Source organism: Rutilus rutilus (genome assembly GCF_951802725.1).
Source record: "Rutilus rutilus genome assembly, chromosome: 21".
Classification (NCBI taxonomy): domain Eukaryota; kingdom Metazoa; phylum Chordata; class Actinopteri; order Cypriniformes; family Leuciscidae; genus Rutilus; species Rutilus rutilus.
Window position 1 is genome coordinate 29670843 of NC_140226.1, and position 25246 is coordinate 29696088.

Here is a 25246-nt window from a genome sequence, read left to right on the forward strand (position 1 = left end):
GTCTTGCTGTCACAACTGAATGTCCCCTACATTGACAACATGTTAGATAAAGCTCTGAATCAAGTGGGACATAATGTGCAAATTATTTAGGGAATCCCTGAAAAACATATTTGTTCACCTTCTACATGTGATCAAGAAGAAAATATAATAAAACAAAACAAACATTAACTGATTGACTAATATCTCGTAATAAGCAAAATAACTCTTTGTTTTTGTTTATTTTAAATGTTTTTGAAAGACCATTACGCTCACCAAGTCTGCTTTTTTTTTGGATACAAAAATAATAATATTGTGAAATATTATTACAATTTAAAAGAATGACTTTCTATTTTTATGTATTTTAAAATGTACTTTATTCCTGTGATGCAAAGCTGAATTTTCAGCATCATTACTCCAGTCTTCAGTGTCACATGATCCATCAGAAATCATTCTGATATGCTGATTTAATGCTCAAGAAACATTCCTTTTAGAGAATAGAACAGATAGAAATAGAAAGCTCAAATAGAAAGTTCAAAAGAACATCATAGATTTTTTGTAACATTTGATTAATGCATCCCTGCTGAATAAAAGTATTAATTTCTTGAAAAAATTAAATCTTACTGACCTTAATCTTTTGAACAGTAGTTCAACAAAGACAGCCATTTTTTCAAAGTATAGGGCTCTACGGGGAAGAGTTAATGATGTTATATATATAGAGAGAGAGTGAGAGATGCATTTATAGATTCTTCATATGGTTTGGGTTCTGTAGCGCGTAAATTATTTTCTAAAGAACTTTTTCATGGTTTTCTGATGTGCCGAAGCTCTACAATTCTAATTGGTTAATTGGAATCTTTATATAAGTAAAGAAGAGATGCTTTTAAATAGAGATGCACCGATGAAATGGCATTTTGACGCTCTTAAATGTGACGTGGCAGATTGCTGTAGTAGCGTCTCAGTTCAAGCAACAGCATGAAGCATGAGTCTTTTCTTCCACTTTAAATTAAAGTGTTAGAAAAGTCTTTAATACAAGCTCGAAAAAAGAAAAAAAAACATGCATGAACATCAGAAGGTATGTTGAAAGATAAAGTAGGCTACATCTTACAGAAATGAATCGTGTCTCATGTAATCGCTCAATTAGTGTTTCAATTGCTGAAAGACAATTTGACTTAAACTTGCATTTACCTCAGGAAAGTTGTTAAAATGTTGTTAGTTTATATTGTAATGATATATGAATGTTTGAATAGCCTAAATTTTACAATGAAGATAAGTGTTTATAAAAACTACTTTATATGCAACTAAATTGCATACAAACATTTCAGTTTTTATTTCAGTGTAATTATTATTTCTGATAATAAAGAGCAGTTGAATATAATAGCTCTATTGTTAATTTTAACCTCTAATATTATAGTAATGTACCAAACGAAAGGGTTCCCTGTATAGTTTGCAGCATCATTTGGGAGAGTTTTTTTTTTTTTTTTTTTTTTTAATCAAACTATCAGGATCTCTATTGGCAGATATCATTCTGAATAATCAGCTATCGTATCGGCTGAGAAATTTAGTATCGTGCATCTCTACTTTTAAGCACTCCAAGAATGCAGTGATGTTAATTTAACTAATTGTGTGCAAGAATACCACCTCATGCAAGCCAAGGAAAATATTGATTTGATGCTTTACAGTTAGGCTATTAGAAAACAAAGTACTTTGAATCTTTATCTTCTTTCACTCATTCATTTTAGATCTCCTTAAATGTTTTCTTTGATTATATGCATGCGGAGTGCATGAAGGTGTTGTTATTTTGTTGATGGCCAGACTCTCACCTGTAGGAGGAGCTATGGCTCGTAACATGATGCTATTACAGGAGCAGTGGAGATCACAGATATTTCCATTCTATCCTTATTTACTGTCCATATGAACACAATATCACAAGGATGAGAGCATTTAGGACAGTTACAGTGTGATCAATTAAAAATAGATCTATACGTTGTTGTTTTTTATGCAGAAAATGCAGAAGATCTCTTCATCTTAGTTTGAACGCACATCAAGCAGCATCTATGAGGTTACATGCAGCAGAAAGGGGAGAGGGAGCAGATAGAGGGAGAGATAAAGAGAGAGAAAGTGAGTGAGTGTTTGCATGTGTGTGAGAGAGCGGGGGGAGCAAAGAGGAAAAGAGAGAGGAAGAGAGTGAGACAAAGAAAGAGAGAGAAAGAGAGAGAGCAAACACAAGGATAGCAGGCTTGACATATACATATTCGCAGTGAACAAACAGACGTCCTAATGCCAGGGAAAGACAGACGAAGCCAGTGAGAGAAGAAGGTCACCTCTAGAGCAGTGAAGGAACGGTACGTCGGCTTCACACACTGTTTATTGTGACCATAAAGTCAGGGCTAAGTTAGGTTTCTTCTCTTCTAGATGTTGAGTGCATGAAGCATTTGTCGGAAAGCGTTGGCAGTAAAATTGATTACAGTGCATTAATGAAATGTATTTGAAAGGCTTTTTGATCCTATAATCCCTGATGCACGCTTCTCTGATAAGTCTTATTTGTCCTGGGCGAATGATATCTGCAAATACATGCACTTCACAGGGGGGGTCATACCTGAAGACTGAACTCTGGAAGTCTGGACATGGGAATTCAGGAGGTCCTGCTTTAAACTGAAGAACACATTTTGATGACACGGCGCTGAAAGACGACCAGGAATCACAGCATTACCCGAGGGTCACAATGGAGAAACTCTCTGAAAAAGAAAAGGGTCTGATCCGGGACAGCTGGGAGAGTCTGGGGAAGAACAAGGTGCCACATGGAATTGTTATGTTCACGAGGTAATGTATTTGTCGCACTGCATGCTGGCTGAAACTCTTTTGCAGTCAGGGATAATGCTATTTGACTCAGTCTGCATGTTTATTTAGAAAGTTGCAAATAGAGTTGTGTGGCGCACTTCATTTACATCTACAGTACATTGTGTTTTTTTGTTTGTTTTTGAGACAGAAGCATTTGTCAAAATAATTATTTACAATAATTAACTATTTTTAAAATGATTAAATGGTTTGGTTTTTATGTAAAGCACAATGCATACAGTACAGTAATTGGCAATCAAAATGCAGGATTGTTGCTTTCCATAACTCAAAGATTGTACTAATCATGTAGGTATAGCAAATTAACCAACAAACTAAAGCGTAATCTCTTTAAATCCATCAAAAAAATCCCCATCAGTCTCCCGCTGTCTGTTCCTCTAACCGCAGCTCAGTGAGAGGCTTGACTTGTTGCTTGGCGACAGGGAGCAGCAAAATCATTTTCATCAGAATCACCTTGTCGGAGGAAAGATGCTACCAAGTATCACTTTCCTGAGTATTTCTCTTCAAACTCACCATAAAGTCTAAAAATGACTTTCTTTGGGGGGAAAAAGTGAAGGGACTTAAAGCTACAAAGAAAAAAAGAATACACATTTTTCTGTTTTCTATTAGTCAAGGTTAAATGAATTTTATGTGTAGTAGTGCGATTAATCGTATCTAAGATACAAGTTTGTAAAATGTGTGTTTGTATGTATATGTGTATATATATATATATATATATATATATATATATATATACACACACACACACACACGCATATATTTACAAACTTTTATTTTAAATGTGATTCCTCACGATTAATCGATTTGACAGCACTAGAAATAGGCACCTGTGGTTGAAGATCCATGCTCTGTAATGTTGACTGATTAAGTGTAACATTTCTTGATAGGTTATTTGAGCTGGATCCAGCACTACTTACTCTCTTCAGCTACAGCACAAACTGTGGGGTCGCACCTGAATGCCTCTCCAGCCCAGAGTTCCTCGATCATGTCACCAAGGTGAGCTCAAATGTCAAATCTGTAACAATTGTTAAAAAAAGTAAAAGTGCAGGAACCTACTTTTGGGCCATTTCTCAATATGCGTTCTCATGCGATCCTGCATCCTTGTGTTCTCGCTCAACATTATCATCAACTTGCCGAAGTTCAATTCCAATGCTCAAAGAATGCATGAAATTACCTGGATGTGTTCTTGATATCGAGGATGCATTAAATGCAGACTTGAGAGAATCAAACTCTACTGATTGTGCGTGGAGGATAAATGCAAGGCTGTGTGTGTTTAAACAATACAAAACCGGTGGCTCATGAAAGTAAACATTTGTCGTTTTGTTTTGTGACAAAGCCTTCAGTACATTTTATTAGCATATTTAAAATAATCTTAGGTTACAATTTATTTTAAGGTGTCTTTGTTACAGTGTTATTATACATTTAAGTACTAAGTAATAATAAGTAACTACAAGTACTTACTATAGGGTTAGGATTAGGGTTTGGTTTGGTTTAGGGTTAGTTGCAGGTAATTATGCATAATTTATAGTGCATGTAACATATGTAACAATGGCACTGTAAAATAAAGCATTACCAAATCTTAATATTGGCAAAGCATAGGCAATATTTAATATACTGTCCACACTCCGTTAAAAAAAAATAACGCAAGTAATTAAACTGTGCTGGGATGGTCTGCAACAGGATCACAGCACATCTCAGTTCTCACAAAGATGCGTTGCGTGTCCTCGTGTCCTTCTGAGCTTTTTCAAGGTAGCCTGGAAAGACCAGTCTTTGCATTCAGATAGAACTGAGAAAAAGCTTTGCTGTGGCGTCGTTGCTAAAGTGGAGATGCTAGACCGGTAAAAGGTTGCTGGTTCGATCCTCAAGGAGCAAGGGTTTTGTCAAGATGGACAGATTAATCCTAACCCTACACCTGTGGTACGAAATGCACTTTTAAGAGTTTCCATAGGATGAGGGTTACTATCTACAGAAGTAAGCCATGACCATGATGCATTTCAGCAAAGCTTGCACTAGCTTACTTCAGGGGTATTGTAATAAATTCACGGCACCACTCTTTAGCAAATTTGGCCGCTAATTTGTCGAAATCTGTCGAAAGATCATTGATATATTTAGTTGTTGTTTATTGCACCATAGAGCCACATTGATCATTTATGGCCAGGGAGTTTGATCCTGCTCCTGGAGGGCCTGCAGAGTTTAGCTTTAACCCAGAATAAACACACCTGAACTAGCTAATCATAATCTTCAGGATTACTCGAGACATCCAAGCAGGTGTACTGGCACAGGTGGAAGCTAAACTCTGCAGGATGTTGACCTTCCAGGATTGGACACCACTGATTTTGGCAAATGAACAAAAGAAATTTTGTGTTTGAGCTTAGCTTAAGTGGATTTACTTATTGTAGAGTTAACAAAAGTTATCATGAGCATTGTAATTTTTGAGGCGGAAGTCATAACAAACAGACCGGGAAGATTTTAAAACGAGCGGTTCATTCATAAATCCGTAAGATCTTACCGTCATGCTGTGGAAATACAAACGGGAAGGCAGAACACAACGAGCGCAGCGCTGAAAAGGGGTGGGGCTACATAAGGTCTACAATATTTATTTTTATACTAATTTTGGCCCAACTCCTGAGTTTACAGAAATGTTAAACCCAGCTCAAGAGTGGTTGTATATCTTCCCAGGTCATGTTAGTGATCGATGCAGCCGTGAGCCATCTTGATGACCTGCATACATTGGAGGACTTCTTGTTGAACCTGGGCAGGAAGCATCAGGCAGTTGGGGTGAAGCCCCAGTCCTTCGCTGTGAGTACACTTCAAGGTCTAGTCATCACTTACTAGTGATCTACGATGACAGAAATTAGAAATTGCAGCCGTAACGCGCAAATGTCAAAGAAGGCCTTGAGATTGACATTGACACAGTCATTGTGATTTTTCAGACCATCGGTTGATTGATTGGATTCTTTCATGTGTTCATTAGGTCGTTGGAGAGTCCCTGCTCTATATGCTTCAGTCCAGCCTGGGTCCAGCCTACACAACACCACTGCGCCAGGCCTGGCTCAATATGTACAGCATCGTGGTATCAGCCATGACCAGAGGCTGGGCCAAGAATGGTGAACATAAGTCCAACTGAGAAGGAGGTTACTATAGAGGTCACCAGATGTATCTTCTCAAAAATCTTTTTTTAAAGAGTGAGGGGCTTGGATATGGGACCACCAAAAGGGAAAGTAAGTTCAGCTGAGTTGTGTTTTGGCTCCCTGAAAAGTCCTAACTTTTGGTAGCTTGGTCTAACTGTAGACTGAGATTGTAGTTAGAGATGACAAAGCCTGTAAGGTTAAAGTACGCTTTTCAAGAGTCCAGGACACAGATAGTTTATGGTTGAAACTTCAAAAGCAAAATTTGCTTTGTACATATAGTAATGACTAAATGTATTTCCTCAAACTATCTTAAATGACTGTCTTGATGTATTGATGTTTCAATGTATTGAGGTTTGACTATGCACATGTGAGCTTGGTCAACTTGAAAAAGTTGTTTTATTCTGTCGCCTCTTGGAATCAGTTTAGATAAAGGCATTTGGAGTCACTACAATTTCACTTTAACCTTAAATTACACCGAATTAATTCAATAGTCTTGCCTGTGCTATGTTAGTTTAAGTTTAGTGATGTTCAGTAAATTATCTGAGCATAGTAGTATTTTGGCAATGTGGTCCAAATGATAGTGTCAAAGACAATAAGCAATCAGTAGCCATAATGTTTTGATGCCATCCAAATGTTCATGTGAAATTTTGTTCGCCACATTCATCAACCATTATCAGTCTTTCTGGCGATGAAAGTAAATGACGAGAACTGTTACATCCGAAATAGCTTTTGGAATTTTCAGACTGTTAATTTATGAACCTGTGCCATGTCATAAATTTACATTTCCATTGTATGGGATTATAATCGAAGCACTCTACTCCAAGGCTTACTTACGAAAGACTTGTGTAGACTGTTACTTAACATAAAGTGACTGTTATATCATAACCAGATGATTTGTTCACTTATTCAGAATTGTAGATAGTCAAAAGAGTGTTTATGATAAACGATCCGCTCCAGTGGGCGTTAGCTATATATAAGAATCTTTATTTCAGAGTTTTTGTTAGCAAACTTTCTGAATAATATTTTATAATATAAGTAAATTGCATTAGTTGGCTTATTACAACCTTGTAAGTTAAGAACATACACACTCTTATCTAAGATAAGAATATTTGTTGCCATAATTATGAGCTATAGAAAAAAAAACGTTAAAAGCGATGACAACCGTTTTGCTGCTATCATTAAAACATTAAATAGCTTTGTAGAAATGTTGTCCTCTTTATATGAGAGATATTTCTACATTTTAAATGGTTCAGGCCAAGTACACCTGTCACAGATATTGAAACTGCTGGTACATTTTACATGTTACTTTATATGACAATACCTACTTTAGGTATATAGACTTTTCTGTATATTTAGGTGTATGTGGATTGATTATTTAATTTCATGTATTGCTCAATGGTGCACTGATACTTTTTTGTGTAAAAGGTATGATTTTTTTTTCTCTTTCAAAGACTGTTCTCTTTTTCTGAATATGTACCACCTAATGGCTTTTTCTATAACCCGTCTTAATGGAATGATCCGCTTATTAGTATTGAAAATCTTTTACAAAGATGCAATGGTTATAACATTTTCAAGTGAAAGTGTTCCTTTGTGATAATCTATGTTTTATTGACCATTGAAGTATTGTGTGTTTGTGTGTAGTGTTTTGCTTTTGTGCTTTTTCTCTTGATATTCTGTGACTAAATTGTCTCAATGTCTACCTCACTGAAGCAGCTGATATTAAACAGCGATGTTATGACCTGGCTACTCAGTAACCAAAAAAGTTATATTTCACTGTACATCCTGTTTCTTTGGCCAGTCACCAATCTAACTAGGATCAGGATCAGTCAAGGCTCTATGTAAACACGTGTTTGAAGCTTATTTGTAATAAACGACAGAAATAAAGAATAACTTGGTTATAGGTCTCTGCTGGAAATCAATGAGTTGAGTTTCCATTTCAGCATGTTTGAACTCTCGATAGATATCCTTTTAACAGGCAATTTATAACATTTATCGATCAGTTGATCAGCAAACAGTGGATAACTGCTGAACTTGATAAACTTTAAGAGACATATAGTGACATTTTTCCATGGTTAATTCCTAAAGGGATGGTTGAAAATAAAACTGAAAATTCTGTCATCATTTACTCACCCTAATGTCGGTTCAACTTTGGATCACAAATGAAGTTATTTTTAATAAAATCTGAGAGATTTCTGTCCCTCCATTGACAGACTACGCAACTACCATTTGATGCTACACTGAATCCCAAATAAGTTTCAGCCTTGCTGTAGCTAAAATGTTATTTATTTCTTATTATTAACCTTAAACCAGTACATTATTTTAACCCTGTTAATAAATTAATATTCTTATAATCAGAATAAACCTAATGCCTATAACTCTAGATAGCTTAGGCTGATGGGCGGCCCTTATCGCAGCTGATGATATTTACAGCGTTAACTACTGGGCACAAGCTGATTGGTAGTGGTGGGCAGAGCGAGGCTCCGAGGAACACTAAAACAGTTGAAGCAAATGTGCCGAATTGTGTCGAGGCTTCGAAACAATCCGACATCAGTGACCCCTATTTGTCAGTTCAGTGGAAATGCATCAAAACTCAGGCCAAACATGCAAACAAAAAAAAACGTTTTACAAACCCATTGCAAATGTTTAATTGAAAGTAAAATCTATCAAATGCAATTAACTAAATCTAATACGATTAAATATCAAGAAGACCTATATGCGTAATATATGTTCTTTTATCAATTTTCAGGGTTTGTTTTGTTTGTTCCATGGATGGCTCAGCTAAACAGGGCAATAAGACACTATTAACTAGTATTATTCCTTTTAATTATATACTAATGTCTAATTAAAATGTGTACAAATATATAAAACTGATCAGAGATCAGGTAAAACCCATAAAACCTCATGATTCATGGGTTTACAGAGATCGGCCATTGAACCATTGAAATTTCGAAACGTTATGAAACAGTTATGACGTTACGAAACCGTGTTTACTGAAATCACATGACTTTGATAGTTTTGATACACGCTCTGAACCACTGATTCGAAACAAAAGATTCGTAAAGGTTTTGAAGCTTCATGAAGCGCGTTTCGAAAATGCCCATCACTACTGATTGGTTCATGTCAGCCAATGAGCTTGCTGCTCAACATTGAAATGGCTGGTTAGCATTCACTATAGCAGTTTGCAGCGCGCTTTAGCTACGCGCTCCCAGCTCCACCTCTATAGATCCGCTAAGGGTAATTGATATATGATATCTGTGCAGCAGCAGCATGTCTACATACTCACAACAGCGTATCGGCGTATGTATTGGCAGTAGCAAGTTCCTGTACTTGCTCTGCAGCAACAACAGCAATAATAACAGCAGCAGCAGTTGACCAAATACATTAACAATGTCATATCCATTACCATGCTAAAAATATCCGGGAGAGTTGTCATGCTAGAACTACATTTCTTGGTGTTGAATTTTTTTTGCAAAAATGTCTAATAATGGGCTTATGCACATATCACTGCACCACACAACATTATTTGCAGTCAGTATACATGTATACATACAACTGTGTCAATATGCAGTGCTGGGTAGATTACTTACAAATTGTTGTCCGTTACACTGATTCCAAATTTCATGACAAAAATTGTAGTTAGTAAAGTAATCCGTTACATTACTCATTTTTGGTAATATAATCAGACTACTTTTTGATTATTTTTAGATAATAATAAAAAAGTGCTCCCTTATTACCCATTATTTTTAAAACAGGAAATTTGACAGCATAACAGGGTTTAACAAAAGGTATTTCTCAGAAAATGCATAAATAAACAAACTAGACAGTTCATATAATTCCAATGATTTGTTTTAATATATAAATAAAATGTCTTTTGGAGCATATTTTTGTTTTGTTAATTATATCAGTTGTAAGTCATAGGGACGTTGTTTCACGAGGATGATCCTTATGTAACGCCTGCACGCTGGGTTGAAGTATAAAGAAATAGCATTTGACTTATGTTATTCTTCATAGTGTCCCAGTTCCAACAATCAGATGGTTATAAAAGAAAAGAAACACTGTTCACACCTTTGCACTCTCTGATGTGACATTGTCAGAGTGGATGAGATGGAGGAAAACTCCAGAAGCGAGAGCTACTCACTGGGTTTGTGGATTCAATTACACTGCATTATTGTAAATGTCTTGAAGGCTGACTGTCAAGTCTAGGCACATTCTGCCTCGCAAAATCTGCCTCCGCAAATCCAACACTGCTATATAACACCATTATTTTAGTTTTTTTTTAAATAATTTATGAGATTCCTATTTGGAATTTATATGATACCAGATTTATAATTAAGAATATTTCTGACAATACAGAAGAATAGAAGCCACAAACACTTGAGCTATATCTGCCCTAAAAGCTAAATAAAGTGTAAAATTGAGAGACAATCAGACAGCAGGGGAGAGATGGCGATAAAAAGGCGTAATAAGTATAATAATAATAATAAAAACATAACAGACTAAAAAAAATCATTATTTTTAGAAAGTCTGCAATGTGTTGGAAGCAGGGCATTGGAAATTACCATGACAACCATGACAAGCACAGTGAGAGAGTGTGTGGAGTGTTTGTATTTTAAGACTCAGACAGTAGAGAAGAGTTGTTGAGGACAGGAGTGTGCTGGAGTGTGACTTTGGGATCTTTTTAAGCGCTGACTGCATTCAGTTCACATTTACTTGTCACAGTGTTCTGGTTTACCATCAAAGTATAAAGCATTATTTGTTTCATAATGACAAATCTACAATATCGTCACAATTCCTGGCTAATTTAAATGGCTATTTATTCTCAGTGAAGTACAGTATTTAAGTAAATGTAATTAGGTGCCTACCTTTTTGGCTACTTTGTAATTTTACTGAGTATCAAAGATATTAGCAACTTTTACTCTCAACCTGACTAAATTTTTTAATAAGTATACGTACTCTTTACTCTAATACATTGGTGATGAGTAATGTAATTATTTGTTACATTTTACATGGCACCTAACTTTTTCTGCAGCAGTTTAGTTCTGCTTTAAAATAAGCGATATCGCCATCTACAGGATATTGAAGGTACTATATCTTGTCCGTTTTGCCCTTACTTCCCAAACTTTTCAACAAGGCTACTTTAAGTGAATGTGATTGCATTAGCATAGTTGTGAATCACAGGGGTGAGCTTAACTCAGACTTGAGCTCAACTCAGATTTTAGTGTCTGTAGACGTTTAAGAGGCTGCTTTGTCAACGTTTTATTCATTGCAATTTTGAGGTTACTTTTTATTTTTATTTAAGAAAAAAAAAAAGAAAAAACATATGAATTCTCTCCTCACAAATCAACAGTTTCGTGTTTTTCTCTGGCATGTCTCTAGTGCATCTTTGAGCCTAAATTCAGTACGAGTAAAATACTTAAGTACTGGTAAAAATCAGATACTCTATGGCCTGGTTTCACAGACAAGGCTTCGATTAAGTCAGGATTAGTACATTTTTAAAATATGCTTTTTAAGTAGCTTTTATAAACATGCCTTTAAAAAACATTACCAGTGTGCATCTTGAGACAAAACAATGGCAGTGAGACGTTTTAAGATATGTCAGTGCAAGTTGCGTTCAGTTAAAACAGCTCAAACATGCATTTTAGTCTGGGACTAGGCTTAAGCTTTGTTTGCAAAACCGGGAGTAGAGACTTTTAATCAAGTCGCATTGGAATTGGTGACTTGTAACTGCCAATGGAGTCATTTTTTGCTGTAAGGTATTTGTACTTTTACTCAAGTATGGTTTTCAGGTACTCTTTACACCTCTGTTTATTCTAAAATAGGAATAACTCCACTAAAACCTTAAAGGTCTGCCAAAAAATGGTGCATGAAGACACATTATTTGACATCAGTGACACCAAAACCCCACATTTTTCATGCTAGGACCCACATTAAATAAATCACACATGGAACTTACAATTCACTAAGTCATTTGATGGATTCGAAGAGTTCATTCAGTGAAGGATCTGTCAGAAAGATTCAGCAGACTTAAGTTTGAGAGTCTTTTTGAACGACTGATTGAAAGAAGTGGCTCATAAGAATCATTTGTTCATGAATCGGACTACATAGTTGACTCTTAAAAGTAAAAGTGCCAAAAGGGGGATTCAGCAGCGATGCCATAGAAGAACCATTTTTGGTTCCTCAAAGAACCTTTCAGTGAACAGTTCTAAAACAAAAAAAGAACATTATAATAATCGAAAGAACCATTTTCCATAAGAACCTTTTGCCCAATGCAAAGGTTCCATGAATGTTAAGGGTATATCATTGAACCGTAGATGCAAATAAAAAACTGTAGATGCAAACAAAGTTGTTACAAACAGGGCGTGAGGAGCAATGCAGCTTTTCCCAACACACTGGTGTATCATGGAAGAAATATGTAAATACCCAATTATGTGAATGCCCTGCAGCAAAACTGAAATAAAAAATTTTGGCATGAAAGCATCAACATTCTCACACTTTGCACGACTCGCTTATCTCCACTCTGCGAATCACCAGTGGGTTGTGAAAACCGCTGGTATGATCTACATGATGAGACTTTTAATGGGGATTTTTTTTTTTTTTTTTTTTTTATGGAGCTTGACAGAATTGTAATCTTTAGCAAATCATTGCTGTGTGGTAAACGATATCAAAGTTTGAACATGAGATTGAACAGTCAAACTTTCACCCGTAATCGTAAAAGTTGTGGATTAGCTACAGTATAGGATCAGTAGCTAATGTGGCACCTTACTGTACATGGTGTTGATGTTCCCTCTTCTAATGAGAGTCCTTCTGTGACACAGCCTCTGCCAAAGTCTTCACACGTCTCCTCGACATCTCCACTAGTTTCCCTCAGGATCCCACTAATGACAGGAAATACAAGACTGTACACAGTAAGCGGTCACATGGTTATCAGATACTCTCTGCACATTTAAAGTTGTCATAGTGTGTTTGCCAAGAAAATTGCAGCAGACTGTAACTGTAAATCCAAGAAAGAGTTCTGACACTACACATTTATGCCAAAATTCAGAAAGCAGTGCGTCTCGACATATCTGGAAGAAGATGAAAGTTAAATTACTTTAAAATCATAAATTTGTCCTGCTCGTTTAAAATAAAAGAGCTTTGTAATTCACAAGGCAAGGCTTTCTTCCCAGTCCACTCGAACCATTTGTGGAAATAATGCTGCTAAAATGGGTCATTCATAATAAATCACCACAATTATGAAGTCACAACCAAGAGCATGTTGACATATGACCATCCATATTTACATAACACATATATTCAGTATTCACTAACTTGGCCTGCACAGTTAAAAGATGAAAGTTAGTCAATTATTGTCACGCATGGTTGAAGTAAAGCAAATGAAGAAGGAGTACAGAAAAATGTATAATTCCAAGAAGATACACGTAAGTATGGAAGCTTGTTTCCGCCACAGAATAAAACATTTTAAAAGATAATTGCGACTTTTTATCTCACAATTGCGAGTTTATAAATTCTATTGCTCAGAATTTTGAGATATAAAGTCAGAATTGCGTGAAATAAAGTCGCAATTGCGTGTTATAAAGTCAGAATTGCGAGATATAAAGTCAGAATTGCGTGAAATAAAGTCGCAATTGCGTGTTATAAAGTCAGAATTGCGAGATATAAAGTCAGAATTCCGTGAAATAAAGTCACAATTAGGTGTTATAAAGTCAGAATTGCGAGATATAAAGTCAGAATTGCGTGAAATAAAGTCACAATTGCGTGTTATAAAGTCAGAATTGCGTGAAATAAAGTCGCAATTGCGTGTTATAAAGTCAGAATTCTGACTTTTTTTCTCGCAATTGCGACATTATATCACGCAATTCTGACTTTATAATACGCAATTGGGAGATATAAAGTCAGAATTGCACGATATAAAGTTGCAATTGCGTGTTATATAGTCAGAATTGTGAGATAAACTATATTCTGAGGTAAAAAAAAAAAGTCCGTCTTTTTTTTTTATTGGACTTTATATCACACAATTGTGAGTTTATATCTCACAATTCTGAGAAAATATGTCAGAATTGCGAGATATAAACTCGCAATTGCGTGTTATAAAGTCAGAATTGCGTGATATAAAGTCGCAATTGCGAGAAAAAAAGTCAGAATTCTGACTTTATAACATGCAATTGTGACTTTATTTCACGCAATTCTGACTTTATATCTCGCAATTCTGACTTTATATCTTGCAATTCTGACTTTATAACACCTAATTGCGACTTTATTTCACGCAATTCTGACTTTGTATCTCGCAATTCTGAGAAATAAAGTCAGAATTGCGAGATGTAAACTCGCAATTGTGAGATAAAAAGTCGCAATTATCTTTTCTTTTTTTTTTTTTTGTGGCGGAAACAAGCTTCCATACGTAAGAGAACAGGATAACACAAACAAGCAAAACTAAGACGATGCCGGGCAAGGGAACTAAGGAAACACAGGGATTAAATACATGGAGAGGGTAATCAAACTGAACAGAAAAGTGTGAGGGGCTAATTAACAATTAACAATCAAGGAAACTAACTAGGAACTCAGGCAGGTACAACAGGAACACAGTGGCTGCATCCGAAATCGATGGAAGCTTGTTTCCGCCACAGAACATTTTAAATGATAATTGCGACTTTATATCTCGCAATTGCGAGTCTCGCAATTCTGACTTTAGTTCTCAGAACTGCGAGATACTGTATAAAGTTGCACTTGCGTGTTACAAAGTCAGAATTGCGAGATATAAACTTTTTTTCCTCAGAATTGCGACTTTATGTCACGCAATTCTGAGAAACGTAAACTCGCAATTGAGAGAAAAAAGTCAGAATTGTGAGATAAAAAGTCACAATTACTTGCTTTATTTTTTAATCTTTGGCAAAAACAAGATTCCATAGTAATCGTATACTTCCCTACTATATAGTAGGTGAAAAACATTATGTAACAAAAAAAGTATGTCCAAATTCACAGTACCCGGATGACCTACTACTTCCGGCGAGATTCTTAAGTGTGCAAAAGATAGACACTTTGCTATCCCATGAGGCCACGGGAGAAGATCTGTGAATGCAGGTGAAGCGACGCAACTGACAGTGGCATCATGTAGGTCACATGATAATGACAACATGGCGAATGTAGTACATCCAGATTACATTCATATTACATACACTCATACTATATAGAACATACTTTAGCGGTCTTGAAGTCATCATTTACTCACCCTCATGTCATTCCAAACCTGCATGACTTTCTTTCTTTTGTGGAACATTAAATAGAAAAATTTGAGAAATCTCATTGTTGTTGTTTTTTATGTCCATACACCGGCAGCCTATTATGGAAGCTTGTTTCCGCCACAAAATAAAACATTTTAAAAGATAATTGCGACTTTTTATCTCACAATTGCGAGTTTACATCTCGCAATTCTGACTTTATTTCTCAGAATTGCGATATAAAGTCAGAATTGCGTGAAATAAAGTCAGAATTGCGTGTTATAAAGTCAGAATTGCGAGATATAAAGTCAGAATTGCGAGATATAAAGTCAGAATTGCGTGTTATAAAGTCAGAATTCTGACTTTTTTTCTCGCAATTGCGACTTTATATCACGCAATTCTGACTAAATAACATGCAATTGCTAGTTTATATCTCACAATTCTGACTTTATAACACGCAATTGCGACATTATATCGTGCAATTCTGACTTTATCCCCTGGTTTCACAGACAGGGCTTAAGACTAGTCCTAGACTAAAATGTAAGTCTGAGCTGTTTCCACTGAAATAAACTTGCACTGACTGATCTTAAAAATATATCAGTGCCTTTTTAGTTTTAAGATCCACATCGGTAATGTTTTTTTCTAAGCATGTTTATAAAAATTACTTAAATGTCCTAATTGATCTATGGTCTAATCCTGGCTTAGTCTAAGCCCTGTCTGTGAAACCGGGCCTTAATCTCCCAATTGCGACTTTATTTCCCAGAATTGCGACTTTATAACACGCAATTCTGACTTTATATCTCGCAATTGCGACTTTATTTCTCAGAATTGCGACTTTATTTCTCACAATTCTGACTTCATATCTCGCAATTGTGAGGAAAAAAGTCACAATTCTGACTTGATATATCGCAATTGTGAGGAAAAAAGTCAGAATTGTGAGATAAAAAGTCGCAATTATTATTATTTATTTATTATTCATTGGCGGAAACAAGCTTCCATAGCCAATGGAAACTAAAATCACAAAATGTACAAAATGACTTTAAATGGTCAAGCATATAGTAAAAGAAAGATTAACTTGATCAAAATTCCTGTGCAAATGAAATGCAAGTATTCCAACATAACAGCTTGGTTTATAACAAATCAAGCTGTTCAGATGCACATGCACAGCAGGGGAGACAAACACAGGTAGCAGTCAAATAGGGAAAACAGAAGCAGTTCTATTCCAAGCATATGGCACAGAGGAGGAGAAAGCAGCGTGTTCTGTTCCCAGGGGTATTCACCTTCTGAAGACTGCCTGCTCAGGAAGGTTGCTTAGGAGACAGAAGGAAAATGTCAAGCTGATTTCTTTTTTTTCCTCCTGTGTTGACACTTGTGGCAGATGTATGAAAAATTGCTTTCTCCACCGCTCCCATGAGTGCAGCACGTTACTGATGAAACGTACCTGTGCTTGGTCTTATTTTGCTTTCATTTATACAACAAGGACTTTTTTTTTCATTGTATATTGAGAAAGGAGGCATTTTGTAACTATACATTGAAGGGGGAGGACTGGAATCCACTGCTACTTCAATGTATATGTAATGAGTGATTATAATCAATATTTTTCCTTCTAAATATCACACGAGTTGAATGACTTCTCTAAGCTTGTGAGATTTTACTTTGTTATAGAAGTTACCAGAAATGTTCTTTTCATGTATTCTCTAATGTCTGTATTTGATATGAATGCAGTAACATTGCTTGCTCATTTAGCCGGCTTCCAGAAATGAAATATGGAAAGATGTTTTGTTTGAGAAAGGTTTTCAACATGTGTCAATACATACATCAGTTTTTCTAGGGTACTCTGACAACTATGGTCACAGGGGTCAATGAAGTCTATAGTTTAAGGGACCATCTCTTTGTTAAAACCTTACTTTCCAGTTAGACCTTGAGAGAAAGAACGCATTATCTTGATGTTTTGAGACGATTTTCCTGTTTATAGTTAGAGTCTGGCCAAATCCAACCTTGGAAATATCTTAGCCAATCAGAAACTGCAACCTGAAGTAATGACGTAGCTTAGACCTTGGTGAAGGGTATAACTGCTGTGATCTTTGTAACTGTAAGCGGGGTGGCCAACAATCTCCTGTGTGAGTCTTGAAGCTGACTTCTGCTAATGAAACTGCAAACTATCTTCAGTAAAACTTTTCTTCAATTTATTATAATTCTGACTCCGGGTCTTCTTTCAAACATCTGGTCCTTGGGTCCTAAACTGTTACCCCTTAACAACATGTCTTAAAATATCTACCACTGTCTATACATTGATAAGTTTAGGTCAGTGTCAACTTTTCTAAAGTGTTCAACTGTTTAAGAAAACAGATCACATGACTTCCACTATTAGAAAGTCCATTGGTATTCAATACTCATTTGCATAAAGCTAAGAGCCGTTCACATGCACTGGACCGGAATTTTCAAGTAACCGGAAGATCTTAGTTTTCAATGGAAGTTAAATGACTTCAGTTGATAATGGATCAAAGTTTAGCAGAAATTAATGGTAATGCTAGGTGGCAACAATTAGCTTTTGTGCATGAGAATCGACAAGAAACAATCCAGAACGGGAAACATTGTGATTCCTGTGTTAATACATTAATGCTGCTTCATTGTTGCATTATACCTTTCGTATACTTTTATGCCACTTCAAGGTGGTGTTTATGTGCCACATTTTCAGTGTGAAATATAATATTTAGATTCATGTGATGCAACATTTGAACAATAGTGCAAAACCATGACACTATCATTTAAACCTGCCAACCGTCCATCTCTCTATAGAAATACACACTCACACACATTAATAATTAGGTTGACTTTATGCAGGGCCAGCCCAAACTGCAGTAATTAGTATGCAGACTCACTGCTCTTCACAGCCTGTCATTAGAGAGGTGAGCTGTGGCATATACTCAGCCACATTTGATGCTTCCAACATATTAATCACTGCAACCATCAGGGAATTCTCACCCCGCTGAAAGGTAAACATCAGTCCCGAGAAGCCCTGGCAAAGACAAGTTGTGCCACTATGTCCACAGTGGATTATTTTAATCGGAACATTTGAACTTTCCCACTAAAATCAGTTAAATTAGTGATTTATCCATCTGTCCGTCCATCCATGGTTGGGTCAATGTCCTCACATAAGAACATCTCAGCACATGCATGCAGACCAGCGGTGGCGCAAACAAACATACTAGTATAGAATTATAGAATGTTTTTGTCTCTGGGTTGTTACTTCTGGAAAAATGTTTAGAGATTTAGATGTATCCACATTTTGGCCTTCTGTCAGATATTCCTGCCAGTTCTGCAAAAGAAAGGAAAATAATAGCCGAGACAAAAACCGCTGAATACCCTAAATAAACCAAAGACTGCTTGTGGATGGACATTCACAGCGATTAAATGGGCAAATCAATTAAATGTATCAAAATATCTTCCATTTTTATGGGTTTATTTCATATTTCCACAATCATCTGATGGTGGGACACATGGGATTCCATTTATCTGCGCTACTCAAACTATGGAACTTTCCATATAGAAATGGAAACTTCCATAATTGAGATCCTGGAATATACCGTAACTTGATTCCTTTCTAGTAATCTACAGTTGTGGTCTTTGTAACAAGTCTAAAGAACAGATATTTACAGGAGAAGAAATCATGAATTTTAAAAGGCAGTCTAGAAGAAGCTCATTGAATAAGAACATCAGAGTACACATTTTATTTGGCCATATTATGAGTAAGTGCACGTCCTACATTTTGGAAATATTTCTCATGTGCGGCTTCAGTTGTTGTGCTGCTGTGGTGTCCCATAACACTCAGATGGTAATGACATCTAGTGTGCAGGAAAAACATAATTGGCAGTTTTCAAGCATTGACCAGTCAAGTGACCACTGGCTGTCTTCTGGCACGGCAGGAGATTTAATTTAAGGGCCGACATTTCATTTTCAGAGACAGAATCTTAAGAACACTTACAGGAAAATGTTTTCGAGACTGCTGCATGGAACAATAAAAGAAAAAAGAAAAAAAAAAGAAGCCTGCTTTCCCATTGCAAAGTTGCCACCAAGATGCAAGGGTATTGTGGAAGGGCTACCTTGGTTGCTAAGGTGTTCTGGGTGGTTTCTAGTTGGTTACTTACTGGCCCACGTCAAAAGATACCGTCACGTTTATTTATATAGCACTTTATACAATAGATTGCTTTAAAGCAAGCAGCTTTACAATATTAAACATGAAACACAATGCCAGTGTCACTTTCAAATTTCTACTATAAATCAGCTCTCCAGTGTTCATGTTTTCACTTGCGTCCGATTTCGACGGACTTAACAGAAGAAATGAACGAAGATTTCCACATCAAAGAAGGATGAGCCACAAAGCACACAAACCTATTATGTAATCGCCATGAACCTGATGGTTCGAAGGTGTTTACCAGCCAGAGCGAACTACTCCAGAAAGTTCCGTCAGCAAGCTGTTGCAAACTCTCCAAACGAACTTCGCATTGGCCTGATTTTGCGCGAAATGTTCGCTCGATTTTGCTTTAAGTATATTGGGGCCCTTAGGGTTGGGAATTGCTTAAAGTATATATATAAAAATACAAAATAAAGACACAACTTGAAAGCACTGATTTTTTTGTAAATTTAGTTGTATACCCTTAAGAGCTGTGTTGCAGCAATTTAACAAGGTGCAGCAATTTACTTTGTCATAAGCACCCCATCACATGACAGTGGCACCTCAAGCCACATTTCATAAACCGAGGGTACGTTTACACGACAACTATGTACTAAAAACGTAAAAGTTTTTCCGTGCACTCGGTTCCACAAAAACGACTAAAAACGCTGTATTATTCATGCCAGGCCAGTAGTTGGCGATGTCACTTTGTAAAGAAATACTCCGTGCCTTTATGGCAGGTCACGTTAGTCAAGCTCGCATCAGCTGACTCTCAGCTGATCCACGTCTACTTATAGGAATACGACGCCTATCATATGTATACATATATAAGCTCCTTATTTCAGCAGCGATTGCGTTTCTCAGGAGCTAATTACCCTCCTCCATCCCCAGCTCCTCCTCTCGTCAGTCAGGATTTGGCATTCTGATTTCCCTTGAATCAGGATAAATTTTCGAATTATGTTGTCTTGAATTAATGATATATAGTTTTCAAAAACTTGCACTTTGAATCCATTTTCAAAAGTTTGCGTTTTCAGGCAGTCAAAGCGCCACTGTCCTATAAATGAACAGCCAAAGCACATACAAAGTTTTACGATTTTAGTTGAAAATGGCGTCGTGTAAACGGCCCAAAACACTGAATAACACAGTAGTACACATCAACAGCTTGAGAATACAAACAGAAAAGTAAATATCAAAAAGTATCTCACAATAGCAGTTTGTCAGGTACCTAGATATTGAAGACATCGACGTAAGAGTGTTTGCATATGTTTGTGTATTATTTACCTGTTTTTATAGATACTGTGATTGACCATACCAATGAAAATTGGTATGAATTAGATGCGATTGGGATGCAATGGTTTTGAGGTGCTGTTAAACAGTATGGCCAGAAACATACTTTTACACAAGTACACAGACGCAAATATTTGGTCAGCGCATTTGCCCTATTGAATATGCTTAGCGTGCTAACAGTGAACATGTAAAACCGCTTACAAAATGTAACTTGCTCAACAAGATTCTCTTCAAACTGTTGCTCTGCCATCAAAGTAATGGGCACGAAGGCAACATTTTTGCAACAAAACAAATGTTTTACAACATTTAGCTTGTTCGTAGAGGTATTTAGAACGCTAAGAACGCAATGGATTTTAGCGTTGTTATCAGTAGTGCTCTGACAGATTCCAGAAATCACTTAGCTGCTTTAGCAAGAATCATTTGCATACTTGCAAAGAGTATGTTTCAGGGCAAAGTCAGTTTTACACATGTTAGGAATCGCTAGTGAGTCATTGGTGGAATGCGCTTTAGAGTTTAGCTCCTTTATCTTATCTTGCTCTGTAGTCCATGCAGCATATTGCAGGTCATGCTGGATTGTCAGACATAACATGTTTTTTTTTTCTATTTTCTTCGTAAGATCTGTTTCTTCAAGGCACAGCAAGAGAGCACGGTACAAATCACAACTCATTTACATTCAGCTTGGCAAGAAAACCCTCCACCCACCCCTTCCCTTCCAGTCCTAGAACCACTAGCAGCAAAGACCAAGAATACAAAATTTACTAAGAAAATTGGTGTTACAGAAGCCAGAGCAACGCTAGACGAATCTAAAGAGAGCTGCAGGCTGGTTTGAGTGTGTGACAGAGTAGAAGAACATGCAGTTGGAGACTATGATTTGAGTAGCAGGATCAACCAATGTGCCATTTTCAGTTTGTGTTTTCATAAATGATTTTGCCCTAAAAATATTTGATAATCTTTAAAGAAATGTTCTGATTTTAATACGTTAAGCTCCATTGATAATTATAACTTTAACTTGTCCAGTTAAAAAAATAAATAAATCAAAACCAAAAATGTGTTTACAGCAGTGCACTTACTGTAAAAGACTGTGGTATAACAAGCATGGCACCAGAATACATGGTTTCAAATGTATAGCCACAAAATGTAATATAAGTTATCATGAAACTATTGTGACAAAATAGCTTACCTTGTTTGAGCAAATTACATGTAAATGTATTTACAGCTCAAATAACATTATTTAGGGCTCCAGACTGTGAATAAAATGCGCAACGATCATTTAAAATCAAACGCCTTTTTCCCGCTCAAATGCAGTTTCGGCAGGAATGCGCGCCAATGTTTCATGCACGTGACGGAACACAGAGCGTGATGTCTGATTCGCGGCTAAATGACTCTTGTGAACCGATTCTTTCTTTTAAAAAGATTCACGAAAAAGCCACGATTTAACTATTTAAATCAGACTCGGTCAGGAAATTGTTCAGGGCTGCGTTTTCCAAAAACATCGTGGAGACCGTTGCCACTCTCTCACTGAACGTAATTTTTTTGTATGTTTACACAATGGAGTGTGTTTTTATGGCAAAAACAGATTGACAACAACTGAAACGATTTTTTACTATAAAAAAAAAATCAGTTTATAACTTAAATCGTTATAATCTGTAGGTCTATACTACTTTCTTCACTGCATGCAGTAGTATGTTTGTATGTAGTAATATTGCAATAGTGGCAATATTAAATCTCAAAAATGATATGAACTCAATGACTGAACAATCATCTTTATCTAGCGATTCCAAAGACAATGTTTAATTGTTTCAGAGCCAGTGGCTCTCTCATCATATATTTTGTCTGGAGCTCTAATATTAGTGATTTTTATTTTAGCTTCACAATGCTTTAAACCCTCTGTATTGCTCTATAGACTTTAATTATAAGTGCATTACTGTAGAAATTAGGAGTCAAAATTATGCTGCCGAGAGCTTAAGTCTTTTCGACCATTGATTTAACAGATCTTTTTTGTTTATCTTTTTTTTTTCCTACAAATTGATTGTTTTGCACATTTTTCAGTTCATTATGCAAGTCTGCTAAATTAGACTGTATATTAGTCAGTAAAAAGCTTCACTTTCTAATGTCCTCTCACATCTTCTCCTTAGACCAAATTACTGATTGAACAGCACAGAAATAAAATAGAAATTATGCAATGAGTGTCTCTGACTTTGAAATATAAATGTAGTGCCAATTGACTGCAGTATGTACAACACAACTGCTATTGTTACTGAAAAACAAACAATAACTGGGAGCGATTGACTCTGGCGCACACTGCAAAAAAAGGTTGAGGGTGTTAATAACAGTAATAATAATCTACTAATAGAAAACACATGAAAACAGCCTCTCAGCATAATGTTGCACAATTATGTACCATTGCTAAAATACAAGTACTGAATAAAAATAACAATAGTAAGCACACACTGTAACAACAGCAAAAGAAGTATTAAGCAAATCGGATTTGCAGATCTGGAGCATTGCCTAAACTCTTTAAAGCTATACGATGTGACTATGCATAAAAAAGTACATTAAAAAAATCAGTCAAAATGCAATGTTCCAAGCTTCAGTCAACCAAACCGCCAGACACCCATTAACATCATTAGAGTGAAAAGGAAAATAGAAGAAAGTAGAAAGCATAGTCTGAGCAAGAGAAGTGGACTGGTCTCATTTTTTGACAGATCTTTGCTTTTATCCACTTCAGATATTTCTTTGAAAGCTCAAGTACTCAGAACTAAAACCGCCATGTCAGTGAATTCCCAACAAGCTTTTAAAGCAGCTTGGATAGACGCAATTTGTTGTCTTTTACACTTAAAATGGAGGTTCTAGAGGAAAGATTTTGCAGCATAGTGCCTCTTTATCAGCCACTAGCTAAGATGCGGCATGGGGCTCGAGCGTTAGTTAGGGAGTGGGAATGTTGGGCAGGTTGGTCACTGGAAACCCACAGGACTGTCAATGAAAGGGCACGGGCAACTGGGATCTGTGTCATCCTTGAGTTCAGTCTCCAGAGTTTCCTCCAGATCCTTTTCCTCCACTCCTTCAGCGTCACACACTGAACTCTGGCTGTTCCTCATGGTGCCGTAGCTCTGGTGGGCCGGAGAGGGCATGGGAGTCAGGCTCAGCTCTGGCTCCAGCAGGACAGAGGCTATAAAAAGCTGAGGAGGGAAAGAATGAGAGGTGAGTAGGTGGAAAGCAAGAGTGCCATTATTTTAAGAGCTTCTTTTTTTATGTTTATGCAACATGCTACATGTGAAGTGCCTTTGACATGGTGAGTGGAAGCCTTAGAGGAGATGAGTGGAAAGAGAGAAATTAATTTCATAAGAGGGACTTGAAATGAGTGTGATGAATTAAATGAGCTGTGACGGGATAAGCAGGTACATTAGCTGTGGTTGTGGTGGAAACAGTGCTTCTCTCCGCATCACTGAAGCCTTCTTCTGTCGTCTGATCGGACATCTGAAACAAATCAGGATAGCAATCACTTTTTACTGCCTGAAGATATTATTCTGCTAAAAGCATCTTTAAGAGCTTATTCTCAAAGCCCATCTTGTGTTGACAAATGCATCTAGTTGTTAAGGTCACAAGCATAAACGTTACTGTTTTCCAACCATAACTGTCAATATAGACTATATGGACAAAAGTTCTGGGACACCTGACCATTACACCAACAGGGACTGTAATTACATCACATTCTAAGTACATAGACATTAATATGGAGTTGATCCCCTTTTTGCAACTATAACAACTCTTCCAGGAAGGCTTTCCAAAAGATTTTGGAGTGTTTCTATGTGAATCTTTGCCCATTCATCCAGTAGACCATTTGTGAGGTCAGGAACTGACGAGAAGACATGGCTCGGAATTTCCCTTCCAGTTCATCCCAAAGGTCTTCGATGGGGTTGAGGTCAGGGACCTGTGTGGGCCAGTCTAGTTCTTTCACACCAAACTCATCCAACCATATCTTTATGGACCAAACAGGGAAGCGGGAAGTTTGGAGGTCGACTTTTACGATGCCCCTCAGCACTCAGTGACCACGCTCTGTGACGACTTCCGCTTTGTGGCTGAGTTGCTGCTGTGCTTCAAATTTCCAATAATACAATTTACAGTTGACCTTGGAATATCAAGCAGGGATGAAAACTCACAGACTGACTTATTGCAAAGGTGGCATCCTATCACAGTACCAATCTTGAATTAACTGAGCTCTTTAGAACAATCAGTTTGTAAATGCAGAATGCACGGATAGGTGCCTGATTTTATACACCTGAGGCGATGGGTCTGATTGGAACACCTGAAATCAATAATTAAGAGGTGTGTCCCAATACTTTTGTCCAATGCAATCCACACATGAGCGAGCAATCATGGTTGAGACGTGGATGGGGCAACTGCAAACACAAAATGACATTGCATTCAAGGAAAAAAAAATTCATTTTTAGTTTGTGCACTCCCTGGGACTCAAAGCCATGACCTTGGGTGATATTTGCCCCATTAAATTTGCAACAGGGCAATTTTTTCTAAACTTAAAATTGCCCCTTTTCAACGGAACTGAATTGACACTGAACTGACTGAATAATTTTCCTGTTATCACTGTAAAG

At 36.8% G+C, this 25246-nt stretch overlaps 2 protein-coding genes across 2 annotated transcripts in view; one reads left to right on the forward strand and one right to left on the reverse strand.

The window, feature by feature from the left end:
- The first annotated feature begins 1470 nt into the window (after positions 1 to 1470).
- On the forward strand, positions 1471 to 7833 carry ngb (neuroglobin). Its single transcript, XM_084394158.1, has 5 exons — positions 1471 to 2318; positions 2561 to 2796; positions 3717 to 3825; positions 5509 to 5628; positions 5804 to 7833. Exons 2-5 carry the CDS (start codon positions 2699 to 2701, stop codon positions 5954 to 5956), a joined length of 480 nt encoding a protein of 159 aa, XP_084250284.1. The 5' UTR covers positions 1471 to 2318; positions 2561 to 2698; the 3' UTR covers positions 5957 to 7833.
- Positions 7834 to 22653: 14820 nt separating this feature from the next.
- tmem63c (transmembrane protein 63C) overlaps positions 22654 to 25246 on the reverse strand; it is a 55545-nt gene continuing 52952 nt past the window's right edge. The window contains exons 22-23 of the mRNA XM_084394007.1: positions 24039 to 24113; positions 22654 to 23815 (exon numbers count right to left, since the gene is read on the reverse strand). Of these exons, the coding sequence (XP_084250133.1) occupies positions 23591 to 23815; positions 24039 to 24113 (300 nt within the window). The 3' untranslated portion in view covers positions 22654 to 23590. The remainder of the gene's footprint in view (positions 23816 to 24038; positions 24114 to 25246) is intronic.